Here is a 25,961-nt window from a genome sequence, read left to right on the forward strand (position 1 = left end):
AGACCATGTTTGGTCAGTGGCATTTGAGCATTTGCAATATGTGTAATTTTTTAGCCATGTCCTTAACGATAGAGCTAATTTCACTGGACCTTCTCTGTTCCCCTTCTGGCTGTCTGCAGCAGAGCATTGGGTCCAGAGTTGTAACCCATATTCCTGGGCTTACAGGGCTGCCCCACCAGCCCGATCCCTAGGGGCCCTGTCCCCTTCCTTATGGGTCCCTGTCGGGGTTCCTCGTAGCACCATCCTCGGCTCTCTGCTCTTCTCACCCTCCACACCTTTCTTGGCTGCTGTCTAAATTTTTGACATCAACTGTTCTTCTTCACTCTGGAGTCCTTATTTTCTCACTGGAATTCTCCGGTGCGCTCAGAATGGTATTTCTTCCTTATTCCACAACTGCACCTGGTTGTCCCACACCCGCCCCAGCGGCAGCGCACGGAAGGGAAGTCATTGTTCGCCCTGAAACTCTTCCCCTGCTGCTCAGCCCGACCGGAGGTGATGCTCTCCCAGCCCCATCCGGAAGGGCGCCCTTGGCACTCCCTGACGCTACCCTACCTGCGTCTGCAATGCCTCCATAATCTCCCTCCTGTGTGTTTCTACTCTGTGTGCTTAGCTTCTTGTCACATCTACATGGGTCACTGTTGCAATGCCCCAGAGGTTCCCGTGCTGTCAGACCGACCTCCTTCCTGGTAAGCAAGGACACCACTGCCAGAGTGACTGGTCTGATGCTACAGCTCCACAGAGTCCACACATAGTTCACGCTAGCCCGCTGGCCTTTGCCGTCAGCTCCCCGGCCTCCCTCAGCCTTGACTCCAGAGCGTCAGCACTGTCAGGACCTCCGCAGATGTGCCATGTTCTTCCCTGTTCTCGGAGGTTCCACACTCTGTCCCCCTCCCTGTTCTCTGCTCACCCCTACCTCTGCACAGTCGTGCGTAAATGAGCCCGTGTTCTGTGAGTTGGTTGGCTTAGAGCCTTCCATCTGTAGATACTGTGAATGACCAAAGGAGTCTACTTTGATGCTTTGTCTTGAAATGTGGTAGAATTACCTTATATGAGCATGTTAATGTATTGTTTAGGCAGACATCAAATGTTTATTCAGGACCAGGCACCATGTGCCAAGCAGCATAATCGGGAAGAAATAAAAAATGGAAAGAATTGGTCTTCCTTTAGGCAGCTCAGGGGCTTGTGGGGATAGAGTCATCGAAGTCAGTACTTGCAATAGAAGAGTATATAGAGTAGCATATGTAGAGAACCTAGTTCCTTTATAAGGGAGCTGGCCCAGGGATGTAGCATTTGTAAGGAGACTAAAGGATGGGCCAGCGTTTGGTCCTGGAGTGTTGCAGGCCCAGGGAGTGGGCACAGGGCGTTCAGGAAGGCAGTGCCCGCTGAGAGATTTACAGTCAGGTCCCGGTTGTCAGAGTAAACAGATGAGTTTGGTGGAAAAACACACACACACACACACACACACACACACACTCTCTCTCTCTCTCTCTCTCTCTCTCTTTCTCTCTCTCTCTCTCTCCCTCACACACACACACACACACACAGTGTTTTACATACAGTGGTCAGAGTGATTTTTAAAAAATATAAATCAATCACGTTGCTTCTTCTTCATCACAGAAACCTTTGTCCACAATTTTCCATCTCATTTGGATTCATTTAAGTTCAGAGTCCTTACCATTGTCTCTAAGGCCCTCCATGATCTGTTGACTCCGACCCCACTGTCTTTCTGAATCTGTCTACCACCATTGTCTCTCTCATCCTCTGAGCTGCAGACATCCTCTCTTTCTGTAAGTTTCTGGAACATTCCAAACATCCTCCTGCTTCGAGGCCTTTGCCCTTGTTATTCTCTGTGCCTCAGGTACCTGCCTGGCTCTCTCTCTCTGTTCATTCAGGTCTCTGCTCAAAATACCAGAGAAGCTTTTCCTAATGACTCTGTTTTATAAAATGGTTGATTCTTTTTTTAAAAAAATTAATTTATTTATTTAATTAATTGTGTTTACATACATTCTAGGGTCACCCCAAATGCATCCCTCCTCCCCCAAATCTCCCTCAACATCTCCCTTGCCCCCTTCCCTACAGCGCCCTCCTCCCTTCCCTTCAGGTTGATCCCATCCTATCATCCCCTTTCCCTCTGTTCTCTTTTCCTCTGGTCCCTTTGATCCTTCCTCTGTCTCAATTCCATTCCTCAGTTCTCATTATTCCTTGGAGTCCTCAAATGAGTGAGGTCATATGATATTTTTCTTTCTCTGCCTGGCTTTGGAAATAGCCCAAGTGTCCATCAGTGGACGAGTGGATTAAAAAACTATGGTACATATATACAATGGAATACTATGGGGCTATGAAAAAGAAGGAAATATTACCTTTTGCAACAATATGGAGGGACCTGGAAACTATTATGTTGAGTAAAACGATTGATTCTTCATCTCCCTTCTTCACTAGAATGTCAGTTCCCTGAGGGCAGGGGCTCTGTCTAACCTAACAGCTGACAAGAATCCTGCCTAATGCACATTAGGACTCGATAAATACTTGTTGAACTCATTAATTCTTCACATAACAATGGTACTTTGAACATACAGGACACTTGTAACTTTTTCCAAGTACAGGGGGTCCTTGGGTTATGATACGGTTTCGTTCCTATGACAGTGATAAACAGACTGAATTTTGGTGTAAGTTGAAACACACCCTAGCCTAAGTCACTGATCTATCCTACCACAGTTGTAAAATCACAATCTAGAACACAAAAACACAACTAAGCCACAGAAAACGAATACTGCATATTTCACCATGCACAACCAAACTAGTTCACCCATGTAGTCCGTAAGTACGATGCTAACATCATAAGCTGGAACATTCATGTCTCAATTTTTTAAAGTTTTTATGGGAGTCGTAAACTCAAAACCTCGTATGTTGAGATTGTCATAACCTGAGGACTCCCTGTAGTTATGTTTACTGCCTTTATGTTATCATTATAGTGCTCTTGTGAGATATGTCTTATTGTTTCCCTTTCAAAAGCAAACAGACTGACTTCCATAGGAGTTCAACAATCCGATAAAAGTCAAGTGGACAATTAAGAGCAGAGGTGGATTTAATGGCGGGTGCACCAGGCGTGTGCCCCGGGCCCCAATTTCTAAAGAGCCCACCAGGCGAGTGCTCCGGGCCCCAATTTCTAAAGGGCCCCCTGCAAAACCCCAACTTGACACTTTTTTCTAATGTAAGGGGCCCAATATTTTCTTCTGCTCCTGGGCCTCAACCTCCACCTCTGATTAAGAGCAAAAGATGAGGTGAGAATTCAATGTTCTGCCTCTGGGCCTCCATTTTCTTCTGCTAAACTTTTCTGTCTGGCAAGAACCATCAACACAAACAATATAATAGAGAGTGTTTTGTTCTCAGCATCGTGTACTGGAAATGTATTCCTAAGGGTGTGACTTGCAGAGCACAAAAGCAAAGAAATTCAGTCCTACTTGTCATTTACTGGAAACAAGCAAAGCTTGGGTGCCTATTTTAAAGAGCATAAATGAGAGCTCTGTTTCTAAAACAGGCTTAGATTTTATTTTTATTCCAGTAGGCGGTCTGGGTTCTGAAGGGATGAAAAAAATCATAATTATGTTGTCATGAAAAGTTGAGAATAAGTCTTTGTGAGCAATATTTTTATTAAGTTCAATCTTTGTTTGATAGTGAAGGTGTCATATGGAAATCTTGAGAGTTGTTTTACCTTATCTTTATTTTGGGGGATAAAAAGTAAAATGAGGTTTATTAATCCTATTTATTTTGAACCAAATGTGTTACCAAAGCCAACATATATGAAAAAAATTTTTTCATTTTCTGAAAAATGTTTTTGAGATAATTTTCATCAACATTGAAAGGCATCTCCAGATAAGTAAAATACTCCTTTGTAGATAGTGGATAATTAACATCTTTTCAGCCTGTTTAGTTTTTTCTATTCTTGAAAGCTTATCAATATTTTCTAATTTTTTAATATTTCATTGCTGAATCTGTTTGGAAAAAAATATTTGCCTTTAAGAAATACAAATGCCTTATTATTTGTCCCTTACTGATGGAAATGCCTGCAAAACCATGTTATAATGGGGGGAAGAAAGCCAAACACCGTCCAGCAACCAGCAAACCCTTTAAGATGTATTATAGAATTTAATTAATCTAATGACTTTAAATTTTATAACTGCGTGTCCACAGTTCTTAAAAAGAAAACTAATGCTAAGAGAAGCTCTCTGACTACCACAACAATTCACGAATGGAAAGAGAAGATAATGCCTGTTAATCCCTGGGCTCTGCCCTCCTTATGCGGGGGGTCACATGATACACTCTTTAGAGAGGAAACAAAGGCCATGAGAAAGATTTTTGGATTATACAGAGGAAAGACGGCCTTCTATTCTGAGATCTCAAAGCCCCGAAGACTGTTTTCAGGGAAATGGCTTGCTGTATCGTCTCATTTGGCAAGTCTTTCCCTTGAGAATGTGCTTGTAACCACAAACTGTTATTACATCCACATTATAAAAACCATTTGTAATAGCAGCTGTTCTGCACTTCAGGGTTGGCTGAGTTTCCCAGTGAAGTCCTGTGTGGATTGTTAGAATCCCTGTTGAGTAGGGGAGAGGGCCAACAATCCCCCATGAGGGTAAACTGGGCGTGAGTAATATCATCCTCTCATCCTTCCGTTCTGTGTACCTTGATTTCCTTTATGTTAGCAAATCCCATTTTTCTTCTCTGTGTACCTCATCAGTCATATCACAGTGATTTGACAGTCATCTGTTTGGTAATACAGTGTTCCCCCAATATTGTATTTATATATCTGTGGGGGTTGGGGTGGACGCTATTTTTTAGGCCAACTACACAGTCTTCCCTGACTTACAGTGTAGCTGTGTTAAATGTAAGTTGTGTAAACAGGACTAGCTAACGTTTACAGAGCACTTGCTAAGTGCTGGACACTTGCATCTGGACCGTACAGTAACCCAGTGAGGTCAGGCGATGTGGCAGCGCAGGGATCTTGCACGGGAGGGCGGAGCAGAGTCAGGCTTTACCTGTAAGTCCTTCCCGCTCCAGCCCCCACTCCCGACTGCTCTGCTGTACTATTTTATACGCTCCGCTGGCGGGGCGCAGTTTGTTCTGTCAGGTGGAACTCGTGACTCCTCCTAAAACTGAGTTGGTTATTCATTAACATCCAAGTGGCTGCTTTCACACCAGATGTAGATCTTGCTCAAATAATGAGAGCTCCCTGCAGCAAATGTTCTTCAGAGACCTGCAGATTGTTCAATTAGTTCATGGACAGACCAGGAATTCCTTGTGATGTATGTGCCTTATTTCAGTTAAATGTAGGAGTCCAGACAACTGGAGAAGCCCAAATATTCACCATTAATTTCAGCTCTTTAATTAAGTTTCCATGACATGTGCATACTTCCTTTGAAACCTGGAAAGGGAAATAGATTATTAAAAATTAAGTAAAAATGAGGTTTTATTTCTATGGTTACAAATTTTCTTATACAGTATGATCCAGAAGCATGTAACTTATTATTAAAGGTATAATGTCTAGCCCCTTTATATGTATTTAGCACTAGTTTTGACTAAATTCAAGTAAGAAAGTTTGTCTTTTTTTTTTGAAATCCATCCAAGATTCTCAATAGGCTCTCCTTTTCTATCTCATTCATTCATCCACTCATTCAAAAAATACTGAATACCTTTTTCTGCTGTGTATGGGTTCAGTACACTAAAACCTTTTTGTTACTGGTGTGTTCATGGTTGAGTTGGCAGGTTATGACAAGGAGTAAAATCTTCTTACTTAAGCCTAGTTATCGGAAATTCCTTGCCTCTGAAGAACATGTACTTGGTCTGAGAAGTTTTGAGAGATGTATACCAGGTAGCAGGTGCGTACTGTAACTGGTAAACGTTGAGATGGCTCAAGATGATGATGACATCATGTGTGGTGCTTTTAGACCCCAGAATGAAGCAATAGAAGAAGCATTTTGTCATTTGTAATACAAGATCTAGAATGTGGTAGCCTCAAGGGAAATACCAATTTGGGCTCCTGGTGCTTAATCCATAGAGAGGAGCTTACTAATAATCAGAAGATGATCTGAGGATCATATAATCAGAGCTGATGTTTCATCTGCACTCCATAGATGGGTCCCAGAAGCTGCCTAGGGGGTGGGAATTAGGGGCAGGGGTGTTAATGGATAAAGACCTGCTTTCCACACTGAACCCCACTTTTATGTTTGAAGAAAGCATACTGTGGCAAAAGGAAATTTTGAAAATATGTGGGTTTAGGTCAGTTCACACATTTTACCAGTGAGCAAAATGAGGCTCAGACAAATTCGAGGAAAAGACAGTGAGCTGGATAAGAAAGTAAATATCATCATGGCTTACTGCATGGCTGGCCCAGCAGTGAACAGTCATTTCCTCAGTGTGACAGAAATTCTGACTCTGGAGTCACCTACAAGTGTGACAGCCACCCTGGAGCACTAAAGATGAGGGAGGTTGGGGTTTGTGGGGAGAGTCAAGTCTTCATCTGCCCCATAAGAAATTAGTAGACAACATCTAAAATTGACTAATTGAGAAAAAATTACATGGCCAATGTCATTTTAAAATACAGAGGTAAAAAGAAAGAAATGTATTGAACTATGAAAGAAAATTGAAATTGAAATCTATTAAGAGCAGGCCTAAGGCTACTGAAGGAAGGTAAAGACTGCTCTTTTCTGTAGATGTGGTAATTTTAAAAAATTATTTATTTATTTATTTATTTTGGTGACAGAGGCAGAGAGAGACAGAAAGAAACAGGTAGGGAGAGACAGGAAAGAGGAGAGATTAGAAGCATCAATTCTTCATTGCAGCACCTTAGTTGTTCATTGATTGCTTTCTCAAGATATGGAAACTTTTTAACAAATAATTTTTTTCACAAATAATTTTTTAAAGGGGATTTTGTGCATTCGTGTTCTGTGTGTGCTTTCTCCCTACCCTGAGTAAATAATAGCACGTGTTTGTCAAGGCGACCATTCCCCAGAAGAGGAAAATAAGCAGAGTCCTGAAAGTGAGCGTTCTCATTCTGTGGTATAGGGACTGAGGCTGCAGAGGTCAGATTTATGTCAGGTGTTTCCCGAGTGAATCATTTATACTTTTGACTCTTCATTTGGCATTTTCCCTAAATTATTGTAGAGACAGAGGCTGCCTCCAGGAAGAAGAATGTGCACCAGCTATCCTTAGATTTTGAACCAGCCTATACTTAGGAGACAAGTTAGTTCCCATCTCTTTCTTTTGACAGAGACAGAGAGTCAGAGAGAGGAACAGATAGGGACAGAGAGACAGACAGGAAGGGAGAAAAATGAGAAGCATCATTTCTTTGTTGTAGCTCCTTAGTTGTTCAGTGATTGCTTTCTCATATGTGCCTTGACTGGGTGGTTACAGCAGACCAAGTGACCTCTTGCTCAAGCCAGCGACCTTGGGCTCAAGCTGTTGAGCTGTGCTGAAACCAGCGACCATGGGGTCATGTCTATGATGCCACACTCGAGCCAGTGACCGACCCCGCGGTCAAGCTGATGAGCCCACGCTCAAGCCAGCGACCTCAGGGTTTTGAACCGGATCTTCTGCGTCCCAGCCTGACGCTGTATCCACTGCGCCACCACCTGGTCAGGCTCCCATCTGTCTTATAGTTATAGCAATTCTCAATAAAAATGGGCCTCTAACTTCTCTTTTGATGTTTCTCTTTCAAAACAGGGAAATGCACATAAAATCATGGATAAATGTACTTTGCCATTAACTGGAAAGCAGTGTGTCAACCGCATCATTACTGAAAAGGTAAAATGCCCTTCTCTTTGCATTTCCTCTAATGTCTTCCAACATCTTTTTTATTTATAAACATTTTTTAGAATTTTTTTTTTGTTACCTTCTGAAAGTGTATTCCATTGGCAGTCACAGGATTAGTTTAATAGTGTAATCTGTGGGTAGACTGAATAGGAAAATTCATCCATTTAATGTTTCAAAATGTAGAATTCTTAATGTGCAACTCTCTGGAAATACACATAGGCACACACTTGAACTTGGTGATTTGGGCAGTGTGATGTAGTCAAAGGCAAGTTTTACTGATCATTATGCTTGGACTGTTAAGGCGGATGATAGATACAAAGTTAAGAATATATTTATTGTTGCTGCCTTTTTTCTTGCTTTTCCAAATCACATGTACAGATTGTTGGATTTTATTTTAGAAAATCCGGGAAGAATTGGGTTGTAACCATTTAGGTGCATGCAGACCCCGCAGTGAACCAGGGAGTCTCATCTGTGGTTCCTGCATGACTTCAGCCCTCCTTCATAAGGTGGGCTTCAGAGCAGACCAGCCCTTCGAGTGCTGCTCTCGGTCTGTTTCTTCTTAGACAGGAAACGTTGGCCAGCGGGCAGCTGAAAGCTGCTCAGGGCAGAGAGAAGTCTCCGGACAGCTCTCTGCCGTCTTCCTTCTGACCCAGGTTGGAATCTGGGGTGTGGGAAAGACACAATTCTCCTAAGTGAGCAAAGCAGGTGTCATCTTCTTGATTCAGTATCTTGATGAAACCACCAAACAGAACTCTGTCAGGCTTTGCTTGTTTGTTTTTCTGTTGACGATGTTGTTTCTTTGCCGAGAGCCATAGTGGTAGTGCCTTGGCATGAATCTGGCCGCTTGCCCTCTCCGAGGTGGTCCCCAGCACCCTAAAGCAGCCCTTTGAGTCAGTCTAAGAGGTTCATAATACTCTTCAGAAGCTGCATTTTAAGGAGTGTTCTGTTCTAAAAGGCACCTTTCCCTAAGACTTTTTATGTGGAGTTCTGTGAAGATGACTTGTTGAGGAGGACAAGTAGGTAAATCGGCAGAACATGCTATCTTGTCGTTTATTCCCTGAGTCTTTTCATTTCTGGGACCCCTCCAGAACTGCGGGTGGGACTCGATCAAAGGAATCCACTACATTTGACCCTTGAACAACAGTTTCTGATTGCGTGGGTCCATTTATGTGCAGATTCTTTTCAATAACTATTGTAACTATATTTTCTCTTCCTTGTGATTTCTTAACATTTTTCTCTAGCTTTATTGTAAGAATGCAGTACATAATACATATAACAAAATGTGTGTTAATTGTGCTATCGCTAAGCTTCCAGTCAGTAGTAGGCCCTGCCCTCCCCCTTTTCCATCCAGCTATGTCCCGCCCTCCCCCTTTTCCATACAGCTGTGCCCCGCCCTCCCCCTTTTCCATCCAGATGTGCCCTGCCCTTGTTCAATGCTTCTTCTTACAACACTTCCCACTGGACTCTGCCTCCCCAGATCCTGCCCATCCTGTGAGCGTAATGCAGTTGTCATCTTCATCGCGAAGTCATTCCTGACTCTCTGAGCCCTCAGCATTTCGTCCCCAGAGTGGGTCACCATTCATTGTGGTACTTCTCTCATGCCTACATTTTCTTATGACACAACTGATATTCTTTAACTTCTGTGGCATTTAAAAAACTTTCATGCCCTTTCTCTCCATCCACATTGTTGCTTTATTTGTTCACTCATTAGTGAGCATGTTGGGAGAACCTTCTCTGAAGGAGACTGTTGCCAGCATTGGCTACAGAAAGGCGGGGATGGCCTCTGCCTGGAAGGAGCACACTCGGGTGGGGTAGACATCCACACCCTGCAGCACCTGCAGTTAGAGTGCCAGACTCAACAGAGGCCACTGTGGGGATGCAGGCCGGATGCTGGGGGAAGGCACAGAGCCAGGCTGCTTCATGGCTGGTTAAGAGTATCAAGTATACACTTCTCAGGTGTTTGCGGGCAGGCATTTCACAGTTTGTACATTTTCTCCTCCAGTCTGTTTCTCATTTCCCGCCTTGCCAAACTCCCCCTTCAGCCATACCAGAATGCCGCAAGCTGTGCTAAATTTTCCCACCATGTTCTTCCGCAGCTTTGAACCCTGTCTCTCTCCGTGAAATGCTGTGTCCCCATCCCATCCACCCGGCTAACTGCTGCTTGTCTATATTTCTTTCTCTGACGAGTCTCCCCTGTCCCTCCCCAAGTCTTCTGGGTGTTTCTCTGCATCCCTGCACTTACCCTTACCCTGACTTAGCACTGACCGCTGTGTTGAATAGCCTCTAAGCTCTGCCATCTCCCCCATTCCTGTTTATTCAGCACTCAGCGTGCTGCTTCCCCGGACTCAGGGATGCCTGTTGACAAATACTATGCGTTTATCTTGAAGAGAAAACTGAGAGATTGAGTGATGAGCCTGGAAAGATAAGTAGGAGTTTTATAAGTGATAAGGAGACCCAAGAAACTCCGTTAGGCAAAGGGAGGAAACAGAGCTCTGTGTGTTAGGAAAACCCAGGAGGACCCGTGATTGGGCAGTGCACAGTGAGGGCATGGCCAGACTCTGCAGGCTGACGCTGGGCAGACAGTGAGGGCCTAATCATGAAGCAATGTGGTACCTTGCTAGGAAATCTGGGTTTTATCTGGAAGGCAGTTGGGAGCCTTTCAGTGACTTTTAGTAGCTGGGGACACAATGGATTAGGTTTGCATTTTAGAAAGAGCACTGTCGCTTTTATCAATATATAGAGTCAGGGGAGAAGAGATGAGACCGAGTCCAGTTACAGGTGCCCTTCCATGATCTGAGCCGGAAATGTCAAGGTCCTAGACCACAGGACAGGAACAGATCTGAAAGCGGTTTAGGGTGAACTCCATCTTACTCAGTGGGGAAGGACATGGCTGCCAAAGCAGAGGTGATTTCTGCATTTTCTGCCTGCAGGGGGCAGCTGACCTGCTGTGGTCCTTAGTGAAGTCTGTGATGGGGGAGAAGGGGCTCAGTTTGGGCATCCTCAAGTTGCTCTTCCTGAATAGCTCGAAATCCTGAGCACCCAGTCAGATATTCCTGGCAAACACGCATAGAGGTCTGGAGCTCGAAGAGAAATCACTATCAGAACAAACTTGTGGAAGCCGTTAGCATGTGGGGATAATTGACGTGTTAACTGTAGATGACATTGTATAGCGAAAATGGGGTAAGTGAAAGTCAACCAGGTGTGGAACTCAGGGTGCCTCATGGAGGGGAGCGTGCGCGTTCACCCTGTGCTCTATGCAGTAGGCGCTCGATGGATGCCTGTTGAATGAGTAAGCGAGACACAGTGCCTTTAGAGACCATGGATGAGCACAGCCCTGCTGTAGCAGATAGGGGACCAGAACCCCATTTTCAGCTCCGAAGGGAAACTGCATTACTTTGCCATTTGAAAGAGGCTTTGGAAATGCAATGATCCTGATTTCCAAGTTTCCTGCTGCTAGACTGAGGCTATGAAAGATGCCTTCCTCCCCAGCACCTAGGCTGTGACTACAGCATTAGCCATATAATGTAGCCTTTTATAGCGCTGATAAAATAAGTTACTCATCTGCAGAATAAATAGCATAGTTGCAGTATTATTCTTGGCAGCTGAGCAGTTTGGTGGAGGGAGTTTAGGTTTTCATCAAGGATTTGGCCATCATACTGCTAGATGGTAATCTTCCTAAATGTTTCAAAAGTCAGTTTTCCTCTTTTTCATAATAGGTGCTTGGCTTTCTAATGTATGACCTTGAAAGCTCATTAGGGTTTCATAAAGGTTTTAATGGAAAAGTATTTTTTAAAGCAGATATGTCAATTTACCATAAAGTATCTCCCTGATCACTGAAGCCATATATTCATAATACCACAGTCATCCTCTCCCCAAACTGCTTCCCTGCCTTTCTTAATAACACAGTTCAGAGGCTGTCCGTCTCTGGTTTGTTTTGTTTTGCTAAATTTGCGGTTCTATTAAAACACAAAGAAAAGCAAGTCAGCATGAACAGTGCTCCAGATGCATTTTTCTGCAAAGGACAGGTATCCATTTAAAAACGTTTTTTGCCCTGGCTGGTGGCGCACTGGATGGAGCATCAGCCCAAGGTATGGATTCCTGGGTTTGATTCCTGGTCAGGGCACACAAGAGAAGCGACCATCTGCTTTTCCCCCCTCTTCTCCCCTTATCTCCCTCTTCCCCTCCTGAAGACAGTGGCTCAGCTGGTTCAAGCGTGGTCCCGGGTGCTGAGGATAGCTCAATAGACTGAGCCTGTGAGCCTCAGGTGCTATAATAGCTCAGTACTCGAGCATTGGCTCCAGATGGGGTTGCCGGGAGGATCCCGGTCAGGACACATGTGGGGAGTCTGCCTCACTATCTCCCCTCCTCTCATAGTAAAAAGAAAAAAGTTTTTTAATTGTCAATTTGGGATTAAATAACGTAAGGCAGCATGCAGACATTTCTAAATAACCAATTTTTCCCTTCTCAAAACAAATATTTCTGCTGATAAAAAGGTATTTTTAGAAACATAAAAATGTGTCAACAAAGAGAAAGTTTGCTGAAATAGTTCCTCCTAATTTAACCCATTTATTTTTCCCAGCAAAATCAACTAGGTTATCTGTGAATTCATCAAACACAAATAGAGACTGTAAGTTTATCACTAGTTCCCCTGATGTTTTCCTCCTGGAGAGGAATATCAGTTAACGGGAGACAAGAAACATTTGGGAGCTTTGATTGGTGTTCACACACAGACTAAGGAGAGCAAACCTTCCCATGCAGTCCGTGCCTTGGCTATGTCCCAGGCAGGGTGCCAGTTGTACAGAATTTGTTTGTTATTTGTCCTGTGTAACAATCTTGGCAAGCAGGGTTTTTTTTATATCAGTCTTCCCATATGAAGATTACTTCACCAAAGAGCACAAAGCTCTAAGCCAGGGGTCGTCCCTCTACACGTTGTCAGTTCAGTTAATCCTCCTAACGAGGAGCATGTTTAAAAATGGCAGCTTAGGTTTTTACTCCCGAGCCAGCAGAAAATAAAGTCTAAGCCTCTACTCAGAGTTGGATTCAGGGTCAGTCCACAGGAGAGGAGCGATCTGGGCCGCCTGGTACTTAAGACTGAGGAAGAGGCAACCAACGATGGAAACCGGAAGAGGAGATGCCTGTTGAACTAGACAGTGCGCAGAACCAGCAAGTTAAGAGTCACAGGGACGCAGCCTGCGCTCTTACACTTCGAGCTTCCCATCACTAAGGGAATCTGCCTTGAGACCAGGGAGCCTCCTGCTGCTGGAAGTTTCTACACAGATCCCCTGGGACCATTTCAGAAGAATATGTTGAAGAATTCTTAGGTGGGAAGTTAGGTGATGTTGTGGGTCTCTTCCACTCCAGCTGTCCCATAAGTGAAGTGTGACAGCATGTGGTCTGAATCAGACTCAGCAGGTTGAGTTTCCCCGCAGAGGTCCTCCTGTACCACCTGGCACCTGCAATACCAGCTAGAAAGTGGTAATGGAATGTTCGGAGCGAGGTTAGCGGCCGCCCCGTGTCCTGCACTTGTCCTACACCATAAGCATCGTCCCTTGATTTGCATTCTGGAGGGTGATTCTCGTGCTATGCTGTCCTCTTGGCCCTGTGTTTCTGTAGGACTTACAGGGAGAGTGTTAATATTGACCTGGGGTGGGAGTCTTTCAGAGCTAGGCTCGCTCCTTTCTTTAACGATAGCCCCTTCTTCCATTTCCTGGGACTCTTCCTCCACCCTGCAGCCCTGACCAGCTTCCCGGGTCATTCCTGTGCTCTCACCTTCCAAATATCGCCTCCCTCCCCACTCTTCTTCATTCCTGTCTTTCTTCAACTCATTGTTAATTATCTAATTGAAATTTACACCAGAACTGTTAGACCTAACCAAAGTAAAGTAGTTTCTATAAAAACCTGGTTATGATAGCAGCAGATGCCCTCTGTAGTCAACGCCCCTCTGTTTTCCAGTCTCAGCTGTGCTCCACAGCGAATGCCCAGGAAGGCGTGGCCCTTACTCTCACCAAAATGTAATCGTTTGGGTTGACGTTTCTTTTCATGGCTGATTTTCAGAGCCTTTTGTCCTGGGTCCCATCTCTTCTTTAAGAACCTGAGAACTTGTTTCTGTGTTGAGCTGTGAAATCGTCGCTCTGATAGCAATGGTCACTGTCATGTTCTTGACTCCGGCAGGCTGTGTTTGATGTGGACAAGAAGAAAGGGCTGACTCTGATTGAGCTCTGGGAAGGCCTGACCGTGGATGACATAAAGAAGAGCACTGGGTGTGATTTCGCAGTAAGTGTTGCTGCGAACAAGCCCAGCCGCTTTGCCTGTGTCTTCAGTGTGATGAATGGGTGTTTACAGGGCATGAACCATTCATCTGTGATCATTTTTGGAGCTGACCTTTGCAGAGAATAGGAGCAGAGGGGAGGGGCCCTCCAGATGGGAGCAGGTGGGAGCAGGAGCCGGCTCTGACTCACTGGCCCGGGTTTGGCTGGGGAGTCAGGAGCAGCGGGGTACAGACTGAGCGACCTTGAACTCGGAGCTACCCTCTGCCAAGTCCCTAGCAATCTTTGGTTACATATCAGCTGTAGCTAAACTTAATTAACTGAAAAATCTGAGCTGCACACAGAGAATTGATACTTCTTTATTTTTAAACCCATCTGTGGTTTATGCATTTCTCTTTGATTAGCTTCTGTGCCTTCTATGCCTGATTATTCCGTCTGTTGAAGTTGTTAGAATGTTGGGCTTCTGACACCTTTGGATTATAGTCACAAAATAAGTGTATCCTACCTTTGCAATAAAGCTCAGTGCATAAAACTCTGACTTAACAAAGTAGGTAAGTACATCGGGGGAGTATCCATTAAAGAAATCTCCAAGTCCCTTTTTAAAATAAAGAAAATAATATGGTAATATTAATAATTGCCCTTTAATGTAAGTGCTTATTTATAAATTACCAATTACCTGCCTAATGGGGGTTGAGAGGGTGGCTCATTCCATTTGAAGTTAATCAACAGTAAAGGTGAAATGTCTCTGATATAAAAATGAAGGAAAACAATTTGCTTCTCACCTTTTTAAAACAGATCTAGTTAAAATTAAATATGTTTATACGGTAGGAAACTGTTGCAGCTACGCATTCTGGAGAAAGTCATTTAACAAAACGTATTTGATAAATCACGTGTATGTTTCATGCATTTCTTCCTTAGGTTCTGTATGCTTGGCTGATACCTATCAGTGCATGACAAATTTCCGTAAAAACAATTTTGCTGCATAATTACCCACATAGAACTGCTTCTGGTACTGTATGAAGGTCTTTGTCTATTAACCTTTTCTGAATTTCTCTTTGGAGAAAAGAATTCTGCCAGCAGTACCATACACAAAAGACACATCTTTAATTACCTTTTCAGTAACCTTGGGGGATAAAAATGGGATGTGTCTGTACTTGAACTATTTAGAATTCCTTACTGAAGTGATGAAAGCAAACAATTCTTAATCAACTTTTCTTCATTTTTTTCCCTATGTGGGTGAGTTAGCCTCTTCTTCTTCAGCAGGTAGCATATTTGAGATCCACAAAAGGTTCAATCCTTTGCGGCCAAAGAGAATGTACAAAGGAGACCCTCATTGTTATTTATTTCTTTTTTTAATCATGCCAGTAAATCAGGAATGAAAAAGATGGATTCTTACTGTTTTGCTTTGTTGTTTTGTTTTGTTTTTTAAGTGCCAGCTTCCATATCCTGCATTGAAAAATATCTCAAGGTTTCTCTTTTACTACAGTATCACCCGTCCTCTTTTGACATTGACCTGTAATCTTGTTTTCTCCAAATTAGGCTGTGAGATGAAATGATAATTTGTCAGTGTTGTCCTAGAAATGAAAAGGTGTAGCATCGGCTGAGCCACCTTGACCAAAGAAGTAGCTTTTGAGGACCTGTTGATTGATGGCATCTCTTAGACCTTCACAGATGAGGTCACAGATAGCAGAGGGTGTCTCTGTAAGGCTAGGGACTAGAGGGCTCGGATTAAGAAAATGTTCTGTTCGATCACAGGGTTATTGATGAGATGCATTTAATAATAAATGTACATTGAGCCATAACATTTCTATATTGGATAACTCAGAAGGTATTCTGAGTTATAATTCACAAGCTAAACTACTCCATGCGATTATGTCGGCATAGGTAGCCTTTTACTCCATATGTGACTGTGTACAAGTTACTCCAGATTTCTGCTTCAGAAGAGGCCTGCTCAGCCTTTGCTGTATAACTGAAAATGAATATTCTAGAAGGGAATAGCCAGGCTATTGGTGTAATTAAGAAAAAAAAATGGTAAAAACCTAGATCAAAGTAATTGTGAAACTGTGTTGGTAAAAGTCCCTGATAACTAAGAATATGGGCAAGGGAATGGTCAGGTAGACAGAATGTAGCTATAAACTGATTGAGAAAATACAGAGAATCTCAAAGAAAAAGACAAAATATGACAGCATCAATAATAGGACGTGACAAATTTGTGCTTTCTACGTATTAAAAAGTAATTGTTCTAATGAAATATTTGGGCATTAAAAAAACGAAAGACTCTCTAAGGCTTTGCTGTGTACCATGGCACAGTTAGCAGCAAAAGAACATGTGGAAAGAAACAGTGTCCTTCACGTGTCATCTGAAACAGCTTCTTAAAAAATGCGTTGAAGACACAACAATGTATGAGTTATATTAACGACACTTTGCCAGCTAAAAGGAGTTTTCTTTTCAGTTGGTAGGAGAGTCTCATAAAAGTCTAGAAGTCCAAAAGAGGCTATGGAAATTTCATCATTGAAACACACATATAGTTACATCCCTGGAACCTCCACCACAGTCCAGAAATAATATTCTGGTGGAGAATAGTTCACAGCAAGAGAATTATAACCGACAGAGACCTTGTTCCATATGATCACTCTTCTTCAAAATGCAGCTGCTATAAAGACAGGGACTGTCCTCTGTGTTTCTTGGGGGTTGAGTTCTCAGTGTATTGGAAGCGATCAAGGAGCCGGGCAGGTCGAGGTAAAAAGATCACTGTTATGATAAAGGCTGGGATGGACGCCACAGCAGGCTTTTCAGAAACGAACTCTGGAGGGGGGAGAGAGTTCAGCCCCTGGTTCCAGGCAGCCTTGGGAAACTTTCATAGGCTTCCCACGCAGAGGCGACCCTTTGCCGCTGAGCTTCTTCCCACACGTTCCCGTGCGTCTGAGGGCAGAGCAGCGCGTGCCCCTTCCAGAAGGCCATGAAATGTGAACGCAGTAACAAATTGGTCCAGTGCCGACTCCCAAGGGTCTTGGTCTTATTCTCCAGGCGGAAGTATACCTAAACCGCCAGGGGCAAAGCCCTAAATACGAAAACTACTCATTGGTGTGTTTGCAATGGAATCTGAAAGAATCAAGCTGCAGACATTCTTTGCCAAGTTGAATATATTTATATTCTCAATAGTTTTTATGAACTGGCATTATGCCAGAATTAAACAGTAAATCTTGGGATTTCACTGGCCTGGGAAGGCAGACAGATCATTGGCTTATCTTCTACACTTAAATCATATAGTCTTTTTTGTTGTTAATTTTACATGTTTGTTTTATTGATTTTAGGGAGTGGAAGAGGGAGGGAGAGAGAGTAAGAAAAAAACAGGAATATCAGTTTGTTCCTGTAGGTGCCCTGACCAGGGATGGAACTAGCAATAGCAACCTCTGCACTTTGGGATGATGCTCTAACCAACTGAGCTATCTGAAGAGGGCTTAAATCACATTGTCTTATGCTCAGCCTGTAGATCACCTTGGCAGGATAATCTGCTTCAGCTTGCAGGATTTTTCAATATTAATGAAAAAGAGAACAGAATGAAAAATTGTGGTTTAGTAGATGTTTTTCATTAAAAAATAGATGGGGGACTAAACTTTTTTTTTTTTTTAATGAGAAAAGATAGGCCAAGTCAATCTGTATAAAGCTTTATCTTCTTCTAAAAGTCAGTTTCCACACTGAGGATATGAATGATATTAAGAGTTCAAAATATGGCCTGACCTGTGGTGGCGCAGTGGATAAAGCGTCGACCTGGAACACTGAGGTCACCAGTTTAAATCCTTGGCCTTGCCTGGTCAAGGCACATATGGGAGTTGATGCTTCCTGCTCCTCCCCCCTTCTCTCTCTCTCTCTCTCTCTCTCTCTCTCTCTCTCTCTTTATCTCTCTTTCTCTCTCCTCTCTAAAAGTTGAATAAAGTCTTTAAAAAACTTCAAAATATGGCCAGCATGACAAGAAAAAGGATCAGATGTTTAGTTTAAAAAATTAAGGCATCATTTCCTTTTAAAGGAAATGCTATAAAGACTCTATTAGAAATTACCATTTTCAAAAAAAGCAGAGTTTTATTTCTTTAAGTTATTTCCACAGATGCTCTGTTATTTAAAAAAAGAAAATGGATTGTTTGTGAGACAGACTTTCTAAGTACTCAGAGTCCATATGTCTTTTATTCTTTTCAGGAGAGTTGAAGTTCTGTGCAAATGTGAGCCATGACTTTTATCTATTTGTTATATGTCTACTTTTGTCTATTATTGTACATCCATTCTTGGAACTGAAATCTGAATGAGATCTCATTTATTTTAAGCTGTATACCAAGGCACACTGATCCTTTTTATTCTGGCCATGTCATTCTTTTAATAGAAAAATATGGCCCTGGCTGGTTGGCTCAGAGGTAGAACATCATGTGGAACCTATCATGTGGAAGTCCCAAGTTCGATTCCCAGGCACACAGGAGAGGCGACCATCTGCTTTTCTCCTTCTCTCCCTTCTCTCTCTTTCTCTTTTCCCCTTCTGTAGCCATGGCTCGATTGATTTGAGCACAATAGCCCTGGGCGCTGAGGATGGCTCCATGGAGCCTCTGCTTCAGGTGCTAAAAATAGCTCGGTTGCTAGCACCCCCAGATGAACAGAGCATTGGCCCCAGATGAGGGTTGCCAAGTGGATCCTGGCCAAGGTGCATGAGGGAGTCTGTCTCTTTATCTCCCCTACCCTCACTTAAAAAATAATGATTTGACTTTGGTTGATGGATATTCAACATAGTCAACAGTTCAAATACTATAGAAACGTTTACCTGAGACCTATGTACTTTTTTTTTTCTTTTTTCTTTCTCTCCCCAGTACATCCCCCCCGCCGTCTCCCTCCCTGTAACTCTCTCCCCCCTTCCCTCCAGGATTTGCTTTTCTGCTCTCATCCCATCCTATCACCCTATCACCCTCTTTCCCTCTGTTTGTTTTCCTTCTGGATCCTTTGATCCTGCCTCTGTCTCTATTCTGCTCCTCAGTTCATATTGTTCATTGGATTCCTCAAATGAGTGAGGTCATATGATAGTTTTCTTTCTCTGTCTGGCTTATTTCACTTAACATAATAGTTTCCAGGTCCATCCATGTTGTCACAAAAAGTAATATTTTCTTCTTTTTCATGGCCCCATAGTATTCCATTGTGTATGTACCATAGCTTTTTAATCCATTTATGTACTCTTATTGATCAATGTCACCCTGTTAAATTTTATTTCCTAAAATTTTTTTAAATATTCAAAAAAGGAGAATATTAACTCTTGACATCATAAAGATTTAATACAGAAAAAGTTTATAAATAAACTAAAAATATTTAACTTCATCAAGTCCAAATAATTGTCTTCTCCAATCTTTAATACTGACTTAACCAGTTAGAAACCTTTTTTAAGTTCTTTGAAGTTTATGTAATCCACTCACTCATTTTTTCATGCATTAATTTTACAAAATATTAACCGTTTATTCTGGAAGGCAAAATAGTAGTGTCGGATCTGTGGTGGCGCAGTGGATAAAGCGTCGACCTGGAACACTGAGGTCGCCGGTTCAAAACCCTGGGCTTGCCTGGTCAAGGCACACATGGGAGTTGATGCTTCCTGCTCCTCCCTCCCCCTTCTTTCTCTCTGTCTCTCTCTCCTCTCTAAAAAAAAAAAATAGTAGTGTCAGCCAGTGGTTGATGGTCATTGGCACCAATTCAGCAACTGGGGTACAGTGAAGAAGGAAACTTTATTCAGTGCAGAATAGCTCACTTGTGATACAGCAGGGCTGTGAGGCAGCCGTAGGGTCAATTGTCCCTGAGGCTAGGCCCCTGTACAGCTAGACTGCTCTGCTCTGCTCTGCTCTGCTCTGTTCTAGCACGACATCTCTGGTATTTCAGCTCAGCCAGGGAAGTGTGGTCATTGTTGGAAAAGCAGTGTGCTCCCAGAGCCGGGGGTTACTCACTTATATGAAAGAGGTCTCTGCCCCTGGTTCCAGACTGGTCTGTCCACATGCTAATGAGGACTCCAAATCCTCGCAATTTGATTGGTCCAAAGGGCACTGTCCTGGTTGGTCAGAATAGAGTTGTGCCACTCTGAGACAATGGGAAAAGCCTCAGTCCTATTGGTTGAAATAGGACTCCAGGAACTCATTTATAAGGATTGGCTCAGATGGTTGAAACACAGGGTGGGTGGGCAGTTCAGGGCAGGCTTCTCCTAGAAATTTGGTTTGTGTGAGAAGGCCCTGTGCATAAGTGCTGCTGGGGGGGGAGGGGTGGTGGTGGTGGTGGGTGTGTGTGTGTGTGTGTGTGTGTGTGTGTGTGTGTGTGTGTGTGTGTGTGTGTTGAGCCCAGTTAGCCACCAGGAGCCTTTCTTAGTAGACCTCTTCTTTCTCGATGTCCACTCTAGTTAAACCTCAGATGGTTGAAACACAGGGTGGGTGGGCAGTTCAGGGCAGGCTTCTCCTAGAAATTTGGTTTGTGTGAGAAGGACCTGTGCATAAGTGCTGCTGGGTAGTGTGTGTGTGTGTGTGTGTGTGTGTGTGTGTGTGTGTGTGTGTGTTGAGCCCAGTTAGCCACCAGGAGCCTTTCTTAGTAGACCTCTTCTTTCTCGATGTCCACTCTAGTTAAACCCACTTAGATTGTCACATCTTTGAGGGGCTCAAGAAAATCACCTAAATTTTAATATTTCCTACTGTGCATTCCATGGGGACTGACTTACTAGGACTCAGTGGGTATTTGCCAGATAAATGGAAAAATCTGTACCTGGCATTACACCTTGAAATATCTGTGGCAGTGGAACCAGACTACTTACATTTAGGTCTCTCCTTCCACCATTAAATGTCGATCCGTGCTTATGTTTCTCTGCTTCAAGACCCCCAGGAATGCATTTGCTGTTCCGTACATTGAATATAGAGTCAACATTTGATATTTTTTAATGCTGTTTTTGTAATGACTTGGAATCTTTTTTACTGCCTTTATATTATTTCCATTATGATTATGAAATACCACTTTGTCATTGACTGTTCATCTCTTTATTAATACAGGGTGGAGCATAAATAGGTTTACAGCTGTGAGTATGTTAGTTTATTCTTGTATTATTACTTATTAATTATTTTCCATACGAACAACTGTAAACCTACTTTTGTCCCACCCTGTATGTATCCAGTGAATCCAAAGACTACAGTAAGTGTCTCCTAATGAAACTGTGAGTTGACTGTATCTGTTCTGAGGATCCTGAGACATGTGCCTTAATGTCTGTTCTGAGTGCGGTCTCAGAGGCGTTAATCTCAGAACTCAATGGTCCATTTAGTAGAGAGCTTGGTTGTCTGGACCCTTTATTTGTCTCCCTCTGCTCCTCCACCCCCTCGTTTTGATCTTAATGATCCTTAATGTAGGAGCTTCTGTGGAAGAGCGTTAGGATCTGCTAAATACACACAATGCAAGCAGAAAAGGACTTCTCCATCTTGATTCCAAATGGAGAGAACAAAGAAATTCCAGGTGATAATGTTCACAGAAAGCTTGGAAATCAAAAGGAATGATGTTTATACCATGAGGCTTTTCATAATTTGGTTATTTTTCTCTCTTTCTTTTACCAGGTTTCACCAAAACTCATGCCAATGCAGCAGGTCGCAGCTTGAAATGTGGAATAGACATCTGTCCCAGGCCTGTGTGTTTTTGTTTTTTTCATTTTAACCACAGAGGATTTCATTTAAATAAATGATCAGTAATAATAACTATATTGAAACAAGCAGTTTTTGACTAGGTTTTTCTAGCATTTTATGCTTTATGCAGCCTGTTCTCTCAAGCATGCTATGACATTTTAATGAAAAAAAGAGAAAAAATATGATTACCTTATTTGTTTTATAAGTGCTGGGAAGGATATCTTTATAATTGGTGCTCACATTGGATTTTTCACCAGCTTCTGTGGTATATACGCTGGGATGCGTGCGGTTTGCACCTGAACGGGTGGTAGGAAGAGTTCCACTGACGTACTTTCCCTTCTAACGGACCCGCGAGAGTAAGAATGGGGGAGAAGTGTGACTCCCGCAGTCTACCCGCGGCAGCATTGCACTAGGCCTGAAAGATGGCATCTGTGTGAATTTTGATTGGGAGAAATGCTGTCTTAACAATTGTTTTGGCCTCCTCTGACTTTTCTTTCGAGGCTCTGATTGTGTGATTACATCTTGTTTTCCTAGAGCACCTACTACCTCTCTTCCTCCCACACTTTTTGTAACTAAGTAAGTGCCCAAGAAGGAAAGCAGAAGCATGCTTGCTTGGGAGAAGTTAACTAGTTCGGAGGAAAGACTATAGGTGCAGGGCTGGTATGTGCCGACATCCTACCAAAGGTGGCCTTTCCGAACCAACCAACCATCTGTGCTTTGCCGAAACCTCACTGACATAGTCAGTTTCCTCATTTTGAAATGGTGCAGTATTCACATTTATATGAATATATATATATTCATATATATATGAATATTTTCTCTGTTATTAAGAACAAGTGGGCTACGTGAACAATACTTGCTCTTAAGCCAAGAAGTTCTGCGGGATAATTTTCAAGAATCCACAGTCACAACGCACAGCTTTGCTTTTTGTTTGTTGTTTTGTAAATTCTTTTCAGGCTTTCTTATTTCTGGTCAGAAAAGTAATATTGAATGCCTTTCTCTATAGCACAAGGCTCTTTCTCTGACTAGAGCTACTTCTTGAACAAAATACTTTTAATTCAACTCTATCCAAATAGGGGAAAGAAGGATGAACAAATCCAGGATTTGAAGAGCTGTGAGTGAGTCCTCATTGTTAGAAAATAAACGCAGTGGTTAGGTTTTATAAGGAACTGCTTCTGAGAGATGTCCTCAGTACCAGACAGTTGCTCATGGAGTCAACGAGTGTTCTGGGGATCAAACTGAGAGACAGGCAGGCATAGCAGAGCGCAGTATGCCTTTCCTCTGCACCAGACATAGGAATGTATGCATGCTTTTCGCGATGGTTGTCATTGAAATTCACTTTCTCTTCAAATACAGCTACTGTTGTGTCATGCATGGTGTTAGAGGGAAGAGAGGGACTTTTTTTTTTTTTTTTGAGAAGCACACTCCATATGTAAAATTGTCTTTTCCACTGGCTTCGTGGTTGAAAGCATACTCTCCCAGTACTGGTCAAATGGACTCTTTTTAGAATTTGTGAGGTCTAGAGAATAATATATATGTTAGAGTAATGACTTGGGAAAATGTATGTTATTGATGACAGCTATATTTGCAAACTTCCTTGCTTATCATTCCAGTCTGTTACTATAAGACAGGGGTCGGGAACCTTGCGAGAGCCAGATGTGACTCTTTTAATGGCTGCATCCGGCTCGCAGACAAATCTTTAATAAAAAAAAATAATAACATTAAAAATATAAAACATTTTCATGTATTTCAATCCATTCATTTCCTACTGCTCATGTTCATGGTTGCGGGTGGCTGGAGCCAATCACAGCTGTCCTCCAGGACAACACCAAATTTTTATTGGATAATGCGTAACATACCCTGGCCGTTGTATGGCTCTCATGGAATTACATTTTAAAATATGTGGCATTCATGGCTCTCAACCAAGAAGGTTCCCGACCCCTGCTATAAGATAATGTATTTCTAAGAATGTTCCCAACTTTGAATGGCAAAGCCTAAAAGGATGACTTTATATTCTTGCTTAAAGAGTGCCATGGATATTAAGAAATACAATAAATATTCCAAATTGATGTAGATTGGTGTGATTGTCCTTTGTCTCGCTTGGGAATGGTGTGACTACACACGGAAAGAACATGAGAGAAATCGGTAGAATGGTCAACAGTAAAAGTCAGCACACTTTTCTGCTTCTAAGTAAGTTTTTGCTTTTCTTTTTATCTTACCAAAGATAAGCTATTTTCCTTCACAAAAGAACAAAGGAATTTCTGGGGGGATGGGAGGTGGGAGAGGGGAGTAAATGGTGATGGACAGAGACTTGACTTGGGGGGGATGAACACACAATACATTGTACAGATGATGTGTTATAGAATTGTGCACCTGAAACCTATATAATTTTGTTAACCAGTGTCACACCAATAAATTCAATTTAAAAGAAGAGCAAATGAAATGTTTACCTAAATGAATTCTGCACTTTACTCCTTATCAGAGGCAATCATTTGTCTATAAAAATTGAGTATCCCAGGCTTCATGTGTTAATATATATGTATATATATTTGCTTTTATCTAACATTTCCTTAGGATACACATACGTCAATTAGTTTCTTGGTGGTGTGTTGAGTTTGCTTGCATTTGACCTAGTCTGCCCAGTTTCTGTATTACTCCTCTGGTAAGAGGCTCTTCCCTGGCCAAGGATTGGGTGTGTGGCCAGGACATGCCATCTTTGGTAGTTATCCTCTGTCCACAGTAGTTATAGCCAGGGGTATACGACACAAGATGTACCAGTCAGTTGTTCCTTCCATGTTTAAAAACTGAAAATGAGAGAGAAGCCAATTTTCTGATTCCTTTCTGGTCACTGTGCCCTAAGAATGTGAGTCTGATGTCAACACCCCATCTCCCCTCCTCACCCCCAGTCCCAGCATGCACCCTACCAGAGCTGAGCTCCAATCAGAGAGAAAGAAGCTGCAACACAAGACATTGAGCTGTAGGGAGGGAGCATCCTGGTGGTATTTCGGTTCCTAGTTCTGCACGTGCCTGAGACCAATTTCCCTCCAGCTATACTTGTTTGTGAACCCATAGATCTCCCTCTTTGCTTGAGCTGGGTCTTTGTCACTGACAACCAGAGTGTGAACTCAAACACTGCTTGTAATTCTTGAGTCCTGGGAAGGATCTGCTCTCCAATAAAAGGCAGAATATGAGCAAAACTGCTTATACCTGGGGCCAGAGAACACACAAAAGACCATTTTTAGGAGGGTAGTATTTTCTTTCTCACAATTTCAGTATAGTGAGCACAACTTTGAAAATTATTCCAGTGGAAGTATAACAAATCTATTCAGTGAATGGCTCTCCGTGCATTGACCTTCTCCCTTTCCTTGCAGGGTGTAGTCTTGAGTTCTCAGCTCATTTCCAGATTCTTCATCATTAAAATGAGGAGAGTGTACTGTTCCTCTAACATGTAATTGCAAAGTTCATCGAAGATCTGGTTGCAAATACTGATAGACCTTTTAAAAATGCTGTATCGTATTACCTGGAGCCAGAATTGTCCATTGTTCTTATCCTTTTATTTTTCATTGTCTACGCTGCCATTCCACCTAAGACCACACTGAGTTTCAAAGTGGGTTTAAGTATAAATATTAGTAAATGTGATGTATTCTGAATGCACGTCTGTGCGACATATGCCTGAAGTCTCCTGCTTCGATAGCGTTATTTGTGTCTGAGAAAAATCATCCAAAAACACCACCCTTTCTGGACCACACAGCAAGGGTTGTGAGAGTGATACTAGCACTGATCCAGGTAACTAATTGTTAAGTCAGTTCCTTTCATCAAAGGCACAGTCAGTACAAAAGGTATTTGGTTGTGGAGGTTAAATATGTTAGATTATCATGGTCATTATTACCTTGAATGGGTGCCACTCTAGGTAGTTCACTTGGAAACGACCTCAGACAACTACGCTGACTCTTATGCAGTATGACCCACATTGGGTCTATGGGAAACACTCCACCAATTTCCATGGAAATATGGGAGCCCAGGTACTCAGTATAGTCATTGTTGTACATTTGGCTCATTTGTAGACATTCCATCTCTTACCCTTTAAAATTTTCAAGAGGAAATAGTGGGATTGGAGGTGGCATCTCCCGCTTCGCCTTCTTGGAGTTAAGAGTGCCCTATAGCTCTCTTTATATCTTCTCATAAATTCTGTAATCTCCAGTTCCCAACTCTTCTATGTGCTCAG

At 42.6% G+C, this 25,961-nt stretch overlaps 1 protein-coding gene across 1 annotated transcript in view; it reads left to right on the forward strand.

The window, feature by feature from the left end:
* The window catches only part of OXCT1 (3-oxoacid CoA-transferase 1), a 149,726-nt gene extending 125,917 nt beyond the window's left edge, over positions 1-23,809 (forward strand). The window contains exons 15-17 of the mRNA XM_066378358.1: positions 7,720-7,800; positions 13,981-14,082; positions 21,671-23,809. Coding sequence (XP_066234455.1) covers positions 7,720-7,800; positions 13,981-14,082; positions 21,671-21,712 — 225 coding nt within the window. The 3' untranslated portion in view covers positions 21,713-23,809. The remainder of the gene's footprint in view (positions 1-7,719; positions 7,801-13,980; positions 14,083-21,670) is intronic.
* Positions 23,810-25,961: the final 2,152 nt, after the last annotated feature.

This window comes from Saccopteryx leptura, chromosome 1 (genome assembly GCF_036850995.1).
Source record: "Saccopteryx leptura isolate mSacLep1 chromosome 1, mSacLep1_pri_phased_curated, whole genome shotgun sequence".
Lineage (NCBI taxonomy): Eukaryota > Metazoa > Chordata > Mammalia > Chiroptera > Emballonuridae > Saccopteryx > Saccopteryx leptura.